This window comes from Oncorhynchus nerka, linkage group LG26 (assembly GCF_034236695.1).
Source record: "Oncorhynchus nerka isolate Pitt River linkage group LG26, Oner_Uvic_2.0, whole genome shotgun sequence".
Lineage (NCBI taxonomy): Eukaryota > Metazoa > Chordata > Actinopteri > Salmoniformes > Salmonidae > Oncorhynchus > Oncorhynchus nerka.
Window position 1 is genome coordinate 44,565,866 of NC_088421.1, and position 15,744 is coordinate 44,581,609.

At 44.7% G+C, this 15,744-nt stretch overlaps 1 protein-coding gene across 1 annotated transcript in view; it reads left to right on the top strand.

Moving 5' to 3' along the window:
- Window positions 1-15,744, top strand: part of wipi1 (WD repeat domain, phosphoinositide interacting 1) — a 41,309-nt gene that overhangs the window by 9,815 nt on the left and 15,750 nt on the right. The window contains exons 3-8 of the mRNA XM_065010825.1: window positions 1,182-1,348; window positions 3,369-3,465; window positions 3,557-3,654; window positions 5,600-5,692; window positions 7,707-7,777; window positions 14,339-14,446. Coding sequence (XP_064866897.1) covers window positions 1,182-1,348; window positions 3,369-3,465; window positions 3,557-3,654; window positions 5,600-5,692; window positions 7,707-7,777; window positions 14,339-14,446 — 634 coding nt within the window. The remainder of the gene's footprint in view (window positions 1-1,181; window positions 1,349-3,368; window positions 3,466-3,556; window positions 3,655-5,599; window positions 5,693-7,706; window positions 7,778-14,338; window positions 14,447-15,744) is intronic.

A 15,744-nucleotide genomic window follows, 5' to 3' on the forward strand; every position in this document is an offset into this window, starting at 1 on the left:
ACAGGACTCTGACTCATACAGGCCTCTGACTCATACAGGCCTCTGACTCATACAGGACTCTGACTCATACAGGCCTCTGACTCATACGGGCCTCTGACTCATACAGGCCTCTGCTCTGCCAAGCTGTAGAATTGTTCAGTCCATACAGAGGATCTCATTCTAGTCGTGTTGTCCAGCCTCTCTCTGGACATTAGTGTCAGTTACAGGGAAATTACTTGGCAGTCCTCTTCCAATGATGGGTAATTCTCTGTTAGTCTACTTCCTTGTAGTGAATCACTGGCTGTGTTCCAAATACATAGAGCCCTGTGGCTCCCAGTCAAAAGTAAATAGGCAATAGGGTGTAATTTGGGTTGCAGACACTGTGTGTAGACTGATAAATGGTTGACAGGCAATAGTAGATGGATAACTTCACTAGCCAGCAGTCTCTGGTGATTTACTGTTCAGTTCATTATTACTGGCAGACACAGTGGTGTGGAGATAGAAACCAACCATGTCAGGACACTAATACCAGGCTACCTCAGCCCCCCCAGGACACTAATACCAGGCTACCTCAGCCCCCCCAGGACACTAATACCAGGCTACCTCAGCCCCCCCAGGACACTAATACCAGGCTACCTCAGCCCCCCCAGGACACTAATACCAGGCTACCTCAGCCCCCCCAGGACACTAATACCAGGCTACCTCAGCCCCCCAGGACACTAATACCAGGCTCAGCCCCCCAGGACACTCAGCCCCCCAGGACACTAATACCAGGCTACCTCAGCCCCCCAGGACACTAATACCAGGCTACCTCAGCCCCCCAGGACACTAATACCAGGCTACCTCAGCCCCCCAGGACACTAATACCAGGCTACCTCAGCCCCCCAGGACACTAATACCAGGCTACCTCAGCCCCCCAGGACACTAATACCAGGCTACCTCAGCCCCCCAGGACACTAATACCAGGCTACCTCAGCCCCCCAGGACACTAATACCAGGCTGCCGCAACCCCCCAGAACACTAATACCAGGCTACCTCAGCCCCCACCCCAGGACACGAATACCAGGTTACCTTAGCCCCCCAGGACACTAATACCAGGCTACCTCAGCCCCTAGGACACTAATACCAGAATACCTCAGCCCCCCAGGACACTCATGCCCATACCATGCTTACCCCTGTGTTCCCCTGCTCTTCCCAATCAGAGACCCCAGACGTGTACATCGTGGAGCGGTTGTTCTCCAGCAGTCTGGTGGTGGTGGTCAGTCTCTCCATCCCCAGACGGATGAACGTCTACCACTTCAAGAAGGGAACGGAGATCTGCAACTACAGCTACAGTAACAACATCCTCTCTGTCAGGCTCAACAGACAGGTAACTACAGTAACAACATCCTCTCTGTCAGGCTCAACAGACAGGTAACTACAGTAACAACATCCTCTCTGTCAGGCTCAACAGACAGGTAACTACAGTAACAACATCCTCTCTGTCAGACTCAACAGACAGGTAACTACAGTAACAACATCCTCTCTGTCAGGCTCAACAGACAGGTAACTACAGTAACAACATCCTCTCTGTCAGACTCAACAGACAGGTAACTACAGTAACAACATCCTCTCTGTCAGGCTCAACAGACAGGTAACTACAGTAACAACATCCTCTCTGTCAGGCTCAACAGACAGGTAACTACAGTAACAACATCCTCTCTGTCAGACTCAACAGACAGGTAACTACAGTAACAACATCCTCTCTGTCAGACTCAACAGACAGGTAACTACAGTAACAACATCCTCTCTGTCAGGCTCAACAGACAGGTAACTACAGTAACAACATCCTCTCTGTCAGGCTCAACAGACAGGTAACTACAGTAACAACATCCTCTCTGTCAGGCTCAACAGACAGGTAACTACAGTAACAACATCCTCTCTGTCAGACTCAACAGACAGGTAACTACAGTAACAACATCCTCTCTGTCAGACTCAACAGACAGGTAACTACAGTAACAACATCCTCTCTGTCAGACTCAACAGACAGGTAACTACAGTAACAACATCCTCTCTGTCAGACTCAACAGACAGGTAACTACAGTAACAACATCCTCTCTGTCAGGCTCAACAGACAGGTAACTACAGTAACAACATCCTCTCTGTCAGACTCAACAGACAGGTAACTACAGTAACAACATCCTCTCTGTCAGGCTCAACAGACAGGTAACTACAGTAACAACATCCTCTCTGTCAGGCTCAACAGACAGGTAACTACAGTAACAACATCCTCTCTGTCAGACTCAACAGACAGGTAACTACAGTAACAACATCCTCTCTGTCAGGCTCAACAGACAGGTAACTACAGTAACAACATCCTCTCTGTCAGGCTCAACAGACAGGTAACTACAGTAACAACATCCTCTCTGTCAGGCTCAACAGACAGGTAACTACAGTAACAACATCCTCTCTGTCAGGCTCAACAGACAGGTAACTACAGTAACAACATCCTCTCTGTCAGGCTCAACAGACAGGTAACTACAGTAACAACATCCTCTCTGTCAGACTCAACAGACAGGTAACTTCAGTAACAACATCCTCTCTGTCAGACTCAACAGACAGGTAACTACAGTAACAACATCCTCTCTGTCAGACTCAACAGACAGGTAACTACAGTAACAACATCCTCTCTGTCAGGCTCAACAGACAGGTAACTACAGTAACAACATCCTCTCTGTCAGACTCAACAGACAGGTAACTACAGTAACAACATCCTCTCTGTCAGGCTCAACAGACAGGTAACTACAGTAACAACATCCTCTCTGTCAGGCTCAACAGACAGGTAACTACAGTAACAACATCCTCTCTGTCAGACTCAACAGACAGGTAACAGAACTACAGTAATAACAACAGAGACATACATATAGAGACCACATAGAGACGTTATTGTCAGCAGCTATTGATTTTGAACACTTTTTGTTAGGACATGTTGACATAGGATAACCTGCCAGGAAATGATAATCGCAATTCACATACTAACAGTCACTCTAACAACATCCTCTCTCTCAGGCTCAACAGACTCTCTCTCCCTCTCCATCTCCCCCCTCTCTCTGTCCCTCTCCCTCTCTCTAACAACCCCTCTCTCTCAACAGACAGGTAACCAGTAACAACTCTCTCTCTCTCTCTCAGTAACTCTCTCTCTCTCTCTCTCTCTCTCTCTCTCTCTCTCTCCCCCTCTCTCTCTCTCTCCTCTCTCTCTCAGACTCTCTCTCTCTCTCTCCCTCCCTCTCTCTCTCTCTCTCTCTCTCTCTCTCTCTCTCTCTCTCCCCTCTCTCTCTCTCCCACCCTCTCCCACCCACCCTCTCTCTCTCCTCTCCCTCTCTTCCTCTCCCTCCCTCCCCCCTCTGTAGAGGCTGGTGGTGTGTCTGGAGGAGTCAGTCTACATCCACAACATCAAAGACATGAAGCTGCTGAAGACCCTTCTCAACACGCCCTCCAACCCCTCAGGTAAACACCAGTGCTGCTCTGTGGGTTTCTGATGGGGAAAAGCAGAAGCTGTCTTTCTGTGGACTGAAATTAACATGGTTGTTCTGTTCAGGTCTGTGTGCTCTGTCCATCAACCATTCCAACTCGTATCTGGCCTACCCAGGCAGCTCCACCATCGGAGAGATCATAGTTTACGATGCCAACAACCTGGTAAGGCCTGCTACTACTGTACTACTGCACAACTACTATACTACTATACTACTACTGCACTACTACTGTACTACTACTACTGTACTACTACTACTGTACTACTGCACTGCTGCTGTACTACTACTGTACCACTACCATACTACTGTATCACTACTACTGTACTACTACTACTATACTACTACTGTACTACTGCACTGCTGCTGTACTACTACTGTACTCATGTACCACTACCATACTACTGTATCACTACTACTGTACTACTATACTACTGCACTACTACTGTACTACTGTACTACTACTACTATACTACTGTACCACTACCATACTACTGTGTCACTACTACTGTACTACTATATTACCACTACCATACTACTGTATCACTACTACTGTACTACTACTACTATACTACTACTGTACTACTACTACTGTACTACTGCACTGCTGCTGTACTACTACTGTACTCATGTACCACTACCATACTACTGTATCACTCTGCTGTACTACTCTCTATCTACCACTGTACACTGTACTGGCTCTCAGACTACTACTACCATGACTGTACCACTACCATACCACTGTGTCACTCCTCTGTCCCTACCATTAGGCTACTACTATACTCAGAGAGGGTAAGCACTACACATGACACCCCTGGCTGCTCTCACCTCAACCCCTGCACCACTGCACCGCCTCACTGAGGGTAAGCACTACTACTATACTACTACTGTACTACTACTGTATTACTATACTACTGTACTACTACTGTACTACTGTACTACTACTGTACTACTACTGTACTACTGTACTACTACTGCACAAGCTACTACTATACTACTGTACTACTACTGTACTACTATACTACTGTACTACTGTACTACTATACTACTGTACTACTGCACAACTAATATACTACTATACTACTACTGTACTACTGCACTGCTGCTGTACTACTACTGTACTACTGTACCATTACCATACTACTGTATCACTACTATTGTACTACTATACTACTACTACTATACTACTGCACTACTACTGTACTACTGTACTACTACTACTGTACTACTGTACCACTACCATACTACTGTGTCACTACTACTGTACTACTATATTACTACTACTATACTACTGTATTACACTACTACTGTACTACTGTACTACTATACTGCTGTACTACTGCACCGCTACTGTACTACTACTATACTACTACCAGCGCCTCTATACTACTGTAGGACAGCTGCCCCTGCTATTACTATACTACTGTACAGCTACCACTGAGGGGAGGCCAGCACTCAGAGAGAGGGTGACACTACTACAGTACTGCTACTGTGGACACTACTGTACTACACTACTACTGTACTACTGTACTACCATACAGCTGTACTAGTGTACGGGAGGCCAGCTGTACTCAGAGAGGGTAAGCACTATAGGACAGCTACCGCACTGCTGACTGTACCAGGCATTGTAGACTGTACCACTACCATACTAGCTGTATCACTACTGATTGTACCCCTGGCTACTACTACTAAACACTGCACTACTGACTGTACCACTGTACTACTACTACTATACTGCTGTACCACTACCCTACTACTGGGGGAGGCCAGCGCCTACGGATACTAAGCACTACCATACAGCTGCTACTATACTCAGGTACCAGCACTCGAGAGGGTAAGCACTACCAGGACAGCTGCCCTATACGGGAGGCCAGCTACTACTGTATTACTACCATACAGCTGCTGCTCTCACTACTGTACTAGGCAAGCTGTACTACTGTAGACTACTGCACTACCATACAGCTGTACTACTACTGTACTACCAGCGTACAGAGAGGTAAGGTACTACTATACTACTGTACTACTACTATACTACTGTACCACTACCATACTACTGTATCACTACTACTGTACTACTACTACTCTCTCTCTCTCTGTCTCCTCTCTCTCAGAGTACTGTCACAATGATCCCGGCCCATGACAGTCCCCTGGCTGCTCTCACCTTCAACTCGTCAGGCACCAAGCTGGCCAGCGCCTCAGAGAGGGTAAGCACTACCAGGACAGCTGCCCCTAGTGACGGGAGGGTAAGCACTACCAGGACAGCTGCCCCTAGTGACGGGAGGCCAGCGCCTCGGAGAGGGTAAGCACTACCAGGACAGCTGCCCCTAGTGACGGGAGGCCAGCGCCTCGGAGAGGGTAAGCACTACCAGGACAGCAGCCCCTAGTGACGGGAGGCCAGCGCCTCGGAGAGGGTAAGCACTACCAGGACAGCTGCCCCTAGTGACGGGAGGCCAGCGCCTCGGAGAGGGTAAGCACTACCAGGACAGCTGCCCCTAGTGACGGGAGGCCAGCGCCTCGGAGAGGGTAAGCACTACCAGGACAGCTGCACCTAGTGACGGGAGGGTAAGCACTACCAGGACAGCTGCCCCTAGTGACGGGAGGGTAAGCACTACCAGGACAGCTGCCCCTAGTGATGGGAGGCCAGCGCCTCGGAGAGGGTAAGCACTACCAGGACAGCTGCCCCTAGTGACGGGAGGCCAGCGCCTCGGAGAGGGTAAGCACTACCAGGACAGCAGCCCCTAGTGACGGGAGGCCAGGGCCTCGGAGAGGGTAAGCACTACCAGGACAGCTGCCCCTAGTGACGGGAGGTCAGCGCCTCGGAGAGGGTAAGCACTACCAGGACAGCTGCCCCTAGTGACGGGAGGCCAGCGCTGCTTTTTGACAACATACCTGGATATTGCAGTTAGGCCCAGGCCATGTCCAAAACATTCAGTACTTGACTAGTAGTAGATGTACTCTGCTGAAGCACACAGTGTATTATAAGCCCATGTGGGCGGGGCATCCTGAAGAGGCATGACACTTTCTCCCTCTAGTTAGACAGTCCTGACTGTGAGGGACTGACTCACTTTCTCCCTCTAGTTAGACAGTCCTGACTGTGAGGGACTGACTCTCTTTCTCCCTCTAGTTAGACAGTCTTGACTGAGGGACTCTCTTTCTCCCTCTAGTTAGACAGTCTTGACTGTGAGGGACTCTCTTCCTCCCTCTAGCTGGACAGTCTTGACTGTGAGGGACTGACTCTCTTCCTCCCTCTAGTTAGACAGTCCTGACTGTGAGGGACTGACTCTTTCTCCCTCTAGTTAGACAGTCCTGACTGTGAGGGACTGACTCTCTTTCTCCCTCTAGTTAGACAGTCCTGACTGTGAGGGACTGACTCTCTTCCTCCCTCTAGTTAGACAGTCCTGACTGTGAGGGACTGACTCTCTTTCTCCCTCTAGTTAGACAGTCCTGACTGTGAGGGACTGACTCTCTTTCTCCCTCTAGTTAGACAGTCCTGACTGTGAGGGACTCTCTTCCTCCCTCTAGTTAGACAGTCCTGACTGTGAGGGACTGACTCTCTTTCTCCCTCTAGTTAGACAGTCCTGACTGTGAGGGACTGACTCTCTTTCTCCCTCTAGTTAGACAGTCCTGACTGTGAGGGACTGACTCTCTTTCTCCCTCTAGTTAGACAGTTCTGACTGTGAGTGACTGACTCTCTTTCTCCCTCTAGTTAGACAGTTCTGACTGTGAGGGACTGACTCTCTTCCTCCCTCTAGTTAGACAGTTCTGACTGTGAGGGACTGACTCTCTTTCTCTCTCTAGTTAGACAGTCCTGACTGTGAGGGACTGACTCTCTTTCTCCCTCTAGTTAGACAGTCCTGACTGTGAGGGACTGACTCTCTTTCTCTCTCTAGTTAGACAGTCCTGACTGTGAGGGACTGACTCTCTTTCTCCCTCTAGTTAGACAGTCCTGACTGTGAGGGACTGACTCTCTTCCTCCCTCTAGTTAGACAGTTCTGACTGTGAGTGACTGACTCTCTTTCTCCCTCTAGTTAGACAGTTCTGACTGTGAGGGACTGACTCTCTTTCTCTCTCTAGTTAGACAGTCCTGACTGTGAGGGACTGACTCTCTTTCTCCTCTAGTTAGACAGTCCTGACTGTGAGGGACTGACTCTCTTTCTTACTCCCTTCTTCATATCTCTCTCTCTCTCCCACTCTCTCCCCCCCTCTCTCTCCCTCCAGGGTACTGTAATCCGTGTGTTCTCCATCCCAGAGGGACAGCGTCTGTTTGAGTTCCGCAGAGGGATGAAGAGGTCAGAGTTCACACAATAGAGCATAAACTGTATAAACACACTTTACTACACAACATAGTCTACATCTACTGTAATGAACAGGACTAACAGAACGCATTAAACACACCTAATGAACAGGACTAACAGAACACATTAAACACACCTAATGAACAGGACTAACAGAACACATTAAACACACCTACTGAACAGGACTAACAGAACACATTAAACACACCTAATGAACAGGACTAACAGAACACATTAAACACACCTACTGTAATGAACAGGACTAACAGAACACATTAAACACACCTACTGTAATGAACAGGACTAACAGAACACATTAAACACACCTACTGAACAGGACTAACAGAACACATTAAACACACCTAATGAACAGGACTAACAGAACACATTAAACACACCTAATGAACAGGACTAACAGAACACATTAAACACACCTAATGAACAGGACTAACAGAACACATTAAACACACCTAATGAACAGGACTAACAGAACACATTAAACACACCTAATGAACAGGACTAACAGAACACATTAAACACACCTAATGAACAGGACTAACAGAACACATTAAACACACCTCTAATGAACAGGACTAACAGAACACATTAAACACACCTAATGAACAGGACTAACAGAACACATTAAACACACCTAATGAACAGGACTAACAGAACACATTAAACACACCTAATGAACAGGACTAACAGAACACATTAAACACACATAAATAAACAAGCAACGTAAAAACCCACTAGAATAATCCAGTGATTTAGCTGGATCTCATGCTGGTACCAGACGGCTGCACATTTCCTCGTCAAGGTTCTCTGTTCCCGCCCACAATGGAATGACCTGGTTCGAATCCAGGCTCACATCCGGCCGTGATTGGGAGTCCCATATGGCGACGCACAATTGGCCCAGCGTTGTCCGGGTTTGGCCTGGGGTAGGTCGTTATTGGCCCAGTGTTGTCCGGGTTTGGCCTGGGGTTGGTCGTTATTGGCCCAGCGTTGTGCGGGTTATAATGTGGACAGGGCAGGGATATTTAACCCCTTAAGATGGACAGGGCAGGGATATTTCACCCCTTAAGATGGTCAGGGCAGGGATATTTCACCCCCAAATATGGTGAGGGCAGGGATATTTAACCCCCAAATATGGTCGGGCAGGGATATTTCACCCCCAAATATGGTCGGGCAGGGATATTTCACCCCCAAATATGGTGAGGGCAGGGATATTTAACCCCCAAATATGGTCGGGCAGGGATATCTCACCCCCAAATATGGTGAGGGCAGGGATATTTCACCCCCAAATATGGTGAGGGCAGGGATATTTAACCCCCAAATATGGTCGGGCAGGGATATTTCACCCCCAAATATGGTGAGGGCAGGGATATTTAACCCCCAAATATGGTCAGGCAGGGATATTTCACCCCCAAATATGGTCGGGCAGGGATATCTCACCCCCAAATATGGTGAGGGCAGGGATATTTCACCCCCAAATATGGTGAGGGCAGGGATATTTAACCCCCAAATATGGTCGGGCAGGGATATTTCACCCCCAAATATGGTGAGGGCAGGGATATTTAACCCCCAAATATGGTCAGGCAGGGATATTTCACCCCCAAATATGGTCAGGGCAGGGATATTTAACCCCTTAAGATGGTCAGAGCAGGGATATTTCACCCCTTAAGATGGTCAGAGCAGGGATATTTAACCCCCAAATATGGTCAGGGCAGGGATATTTCACCCCTTAAGATGGTCAGAGCAGGGATATTTCACCCCTTAAGATGGTCAGGCAGGGATATTTCACCCCTTAAGATGGTCAGAGCAGGGATATTTCACCCCTTAAGATGGTCAGGCAGGGATATTTCACCCCTTAAGATGGTCAGAGCAGGGATATTTAACCCCTTAAGATGGTCAGAGCAGGGATATTTCACCCCTTAAGATGGTCAGAGCAGGGATATTTAACCCCCAAATATGGTCAGGGCAGGGATATTTGACCCCTTAAGATGGTCAGAGCAGGGATATTTCACCCCTTAAGATGGTCAGGCAGGGATATTTCACCCCTTAAGATGGTCAGAGCAGGGATATTTCACCCCTTAAGATGGTCAGGCAGGGATATTTCACCCCTTAAGATGGACAGGGCAGGGATAGATATTTCACCCCTTAAGATGGACAGGGCAGGGATATTTAACCCCCAATCTTGATAAGAAATGACCATACTTTTTAAGACAAGTTGTAATGAATGTTTTCCATAAATTGGAAATGAAAAATGTGTTAGAGCGATCTAAAACATGAGTTGTCCATTCATAAAATACGTAGGGTAAATTGCCACAGTAGATTTTGCTGTGGTAACAAGGAAATACCTTTTTTTCAGTTCTACGGATTGATTGTCAAATAGTTAAATCTACTCTTGGTCAGCTGTAACAGCAGGTTTCATTTACACTGATGATAACACCCACCTGCAGGTGAAAATATCTTCAAAACAGCACTATAATTAACACTGACAACACTACCCATAGATGTAACCTCCAGATTGGGGAGACAAGCATGGGAGTGTAGATGTCTGGAATGTAGAGTAGTAGACTCTCATTATGACATCATTAGAACACACTGAAGACAGGTTTATAATGACACATCTCTCATTATGACATCATTAGAACAGACTGAAGACAGGTTTATAATGACACATCTCTCATTATGACATCATTAAAACAGACTGAAGACAGGTTTATAATGACACATCTCTCATTATGACATCATTAAAACAGACTGAAGACCGGTTTATAATGACACATCTCTCATTATGACATCATTAAAACAGACTGAAGACAGGTTTATAATGACACATCTCTCATTATGACATCATTATGACAGACTGAAGACAGGTTTATAATGACACATCTCTCATTATGACATCATTAGAACAGACTGAAGACAGGTTTATAATGACACATCTCTCATTATGACATCATTATGACAGACTGAAGACAGGTTTATAATGACACATCTCTCATTATGACATCATTAGAACAGACTGAAGACAGGTTTATAATGACACATCTCTCATTATGACATCATTAAAACAGACTGAAGACAGGTTTATAATGACACATCTCTCATTATGACATCATTATGACAGACTGAAGACAGGTTTATAATGACACATCTCTCATTATGACATCATTATGACAGACTGAAGACAGGTTTATAATGACACATCTCTCATTATGACATCATTAGAACAGACTGAAGACAGGTTTATAATGACACATCTCTCATTATGACATCATTAAAACAGACTGAAGACAGGTTTATAATGACACATCTCTCATTATGACATCATTATGACAGACTGAAGACAGGTTTATAATGACACATCTCTCATTATGACATCATTATGACAGACTGAAGACAGGTTTATAATGACACATCTCTCATTATGACATCATTATGACAGACTGAAGACAGGTTTATAATGACACATCTCTCATTATGACATCATTAGAACAGACTGAAGACAGGTTTATAATGACGCATCTCTCATTATGACAGACTGAAGACCGGTTTATAATGACACATCTCTCATTATGACAGACTGAAGACAGGTTTATAATGACACATCTCTCATTATGACATCATTAAAACAGACTGAAGACAGGTTTATAATGACACATCTCTCATTATGACATCATTATGACAGACAGAAGACCGGTTTATAATGACGCATCTCTCATTATGACATCATTAAAACAGACTGAAGACAGGTTTATAATGACACATCTCTCATTATGACATCATTAGAACAGACTGAAGACAGGTTTATAATGACACATCTCTCATTATGACATCATTAGAACAGACTGAAGACAGGTTTATAATGACACATCTCTCATTATGACATCATTAAAACAGACTGAAGACAGGTTTATAATGACACATCTCTCATTATGACATCATTATGACAGACTGAAGACAGGTTTATAATGACACATCTCTCATTATGACATCATTATGACAGACTGAAGACAGGTTTATAATGACACATCTCTCATTATGACATCATTATGACAGACTGAAGACAGGTTTATAATGACACATCTCTCATTATGACATCATTAGAACAGACTGAAGACAGGTTTATAATGACGCATCTCTCATTATGACAGACTGACGACCGGTTTATAATGACACATCTCTCATTATGACAGACTGAAGACAGGTTTATAATGACACATCTCTCATTATGACATCATTAAAACAGACTGAAGACAGGTTTATAATGACACATCTCTCATTATGACATCATTATGACAGACAGAAGACCGGTTTATAATGACGCATCTCTCATTATGACATCATTAAAACAGACTGAAGACAGGTTTATAATGACACATCTCTCATTATGACATCATTAGAACAGACTGAAGACAGGTTTATAATGACACATCTCTCATTATGACATCATTAAAACAGACTGAAGACAGGTTTATAATGACACATCTCTCATTATGACATCATTATGACAGACAGAAGACCGGTTTATAATGACACATCTCTCATTATGACAGACTGAAGACAGGTTTATAATGACACATCTCTCATTATGACATCATTAAAACAGACTGAAGACAGGTTTATAATGACACATCTCTCATTATGACATCATTAGAACAGACTGAAGACAGGTTTATAATGACACATCTCTCATTATGACAGACTGAAGACAGGTTTATAATGACACATCTCTCATTATGACATCATTAGAACAGACTGAAGACAGGTTTATAATGACACATCTCTCATTATGACAGACTGAAGACCGGTTTATAATGACACATCTCTCATTATGACAGACTGAAGACAGGTTTATAATGACACATCTCTCATTATGACAGACTGAAGACAGGTTTATAATGACACATCTCTCATTATGACAGACTGAAGACAGGTTTATAATGACACATCTCTCATTATGACAGACTGAAGACAGGTTTATAATGACACATCTCTCATTATGACATCATTAGAACAGACTGAAGACAGGTTTATAATGACGCATCTCTCATTATGACATCATTATGACAGACTGAAGACAGGTTTATAATGACACATCTCTCATTATGACAGACTGAAGACAGGTTTATAATGACACATCTCTCATTATGACAGACTGAAGACAGGTTTATAATGACACATCTCTCATTATGACAGACAGAAGACCGGTTTATAATGACACATCTCTCATTATGACAGACTGAAGACAGGTTTATAATGACACATCTCTCATTATGACATCATTATGACAGACTGAAGACCGGTTTATAATGACACATCTCATTATGACAACATTAAAACAGACTGAAGACAGGTTTATAATGACACATCTCTCATTATGACAGACTGAAGACAGGTTTATAATGACACATCTCTCATTATGACATCATTATGACAGACTGAAGACAGGTTTATAATGACACATCTCTCATTATGACAGACTGAAGACAGGTTTATAATGACACATCTCTCATTATGACAGACTGAAGACAGGTTTATAATGACACATCTCTCATTATGACATCATTATGACAGACTGAAGACAGGTTTATAATGACACATCTCTCATTATGACATCATTAAAACAGACTGAAGACAGGTTTATAATGACACATCTCTCATTATGACATCATTATGACAGACTGAAGACAGGTTTATAATGACACATCTCTCATTATGACATCATTAGAACAGACTGAAGACAGGTTTATAATGACACATCTCTCATTATGACATCATTAAAACAGACTGAAGACAGGTTTATAATGACACATCTCTCATTATGACATCATTATGACAGACTGAAGACAGGTTTATAATGACACATCTCTCATTATGACATCATTAGAACAGACTGAAGACAGGTTTATAATGACGCATCTCTCATTATGACATCATTATGACAGACTGAAGACAGGTTTATAATGACACATCTCTCATTATGACAGACTGAAGACAGGTTTATAATGACACATCTCTCATTATGACAGACTGAAGACCGGTTTATAATGATGACACATCTCTCATTATGACATCATTATGACAGACTGAAGACCGGTTTATAATGACACATCTCTCATTATGACAGACTGAAGACCGGTTTATAATGACACATCTCTCATTATGACAGACTGAAGACAGGTTTATAATGACACATCTCTCATTATGACATCATTATGACAGACTGAAGACAGGTTTATAATGACACATCTCTCATTATGACAGACTGAAGACAGGTTTATAATGACACATCTCTCATTATGACATCATTATGACAGACTGAAGACCGGTTTATAATGACACATCTCTCATTATGACAGTGTGTGATAGAACAGGCAAAGCAAAGGAATGGCCAGCTGAAATGTTTCAAATGCTTCTTTTATAGCTAGATAACGTAATTTGTGTAATTAAGTTCTTACTAACAGTATGAGTGTAGAAGAGACTTATAATAACTTCCTGTGTGTGTGTGTGTGTGTGTGTGTGTGTGTGTGTGTCTCTCTGCAGGTATGTCAATATCAGTTCCCTGTCCTTCAGTCCTGACGCCCAGTTCCTCTGTGCCTCTAGCAACACTGAGACCGTACACATCTTTAAACTAGAACAGCACGGACCCAGGTACACACACACACACACACACACACACACACACACACACACACACACACACACACACACACACACACACACACACACACACACGCACAGAAGGAGTCACCCCCAACCTGGCAAGCATACATACATCTCTCTCTATCCCCCCTCTCTCTACCCCCCCTCTCTCACACACTCTTTCTCTCTCCCTGTCTCTCTCTGTGTATCTCCCTGTCTCTCTAAACCTGTCTCTCCCTGTCTCTCTCTGTGTATCTCCCTGTCTCTCTAAACCTGTCTCTCCCTGTCTCTCTCTGTGTATCTTCCTGTCTCTCTATGGGTACTATCTCCCTGTCTCTCTGTGTATCTCCCTGTCTCTCTCTGTGTATCTCCCTGTCTCTTTGTGTCTCTCCCTGTCTCTCTCTGTGTCTCTCCCTGTCTCTCTCTGTGTATCTCCCTGTCTCTCTCTGTGTATCTCCCTGTCTCTCTCTGTGTATCTCCCTGTCTCTCTCTGTGTATCTCCCTGTCTCTCTCTGTGCATCTCCCTGTCTCTCTAACCCTGTATCTCCCTGTTTCTCTGTGTATCTCCCTGTCTCTCTCTGTGTATCTCCCTGCCTCTCTCTGTGTCTCTCCCTGTCTCTCTCTGTGTATCTCCCTGTCTCTCTCTGTGTATCTCCCTGTCTCTCTCTGTGTATCTCCGTCTCTCTCTGTGTCTCTCCCTGTCTCTCTCTGTGTCTCTCCCTGTCTCTCTCTGTGTCTCTCCCTGTCTCTCTCTGTGTCTCTCCCTGTCTCTCTCTGTGTATCTCCCTGTCTCTCTCTGTGTATCTCCCTGTCTCTCTCTGTGTCTCTCCCTGTCTCTCTCTGTGCATCTCCCTGTCTCTCTCTGTGTCTCTCCCTGTCTCTCTCTGTGCATCTCCCTGTCTCTTTCTGTGTATCTCCCTGTCTCTCTAACCCTGTATCTCCCTGTTTCTCTGTGTATCTCCCTGTCTCTCTCTGTGTATCTCCCTGTCTCTCTCTGTGTATCTCCCTGTCTCTCTCTGTGTCTCTCCCTGTCTCTCTCTGTGTTTCTCCCTGTCTCTCTCTGTGTATCTCCCTGTCTCTCTCTGTGTATCTCCCTGTCTCTTTCTGTGTATCTCCCTGTCTCTCTAACCCTGTATCTCCCTGTTTCTCTGTGTATCTCCCTGTCTCTCTCTGTGTTTCTCCCTGTCTCTCTCTGTGTATCTCCCTGTCTCTCTCTGTGTATCTCCCTGTCTCTCTCTGTGTCTCTCCCTGTCTCTCTCTGTGTTTCTCCCTGTCTCTCTCTGTGTATCTCCCTGTCTCTTTCTGTG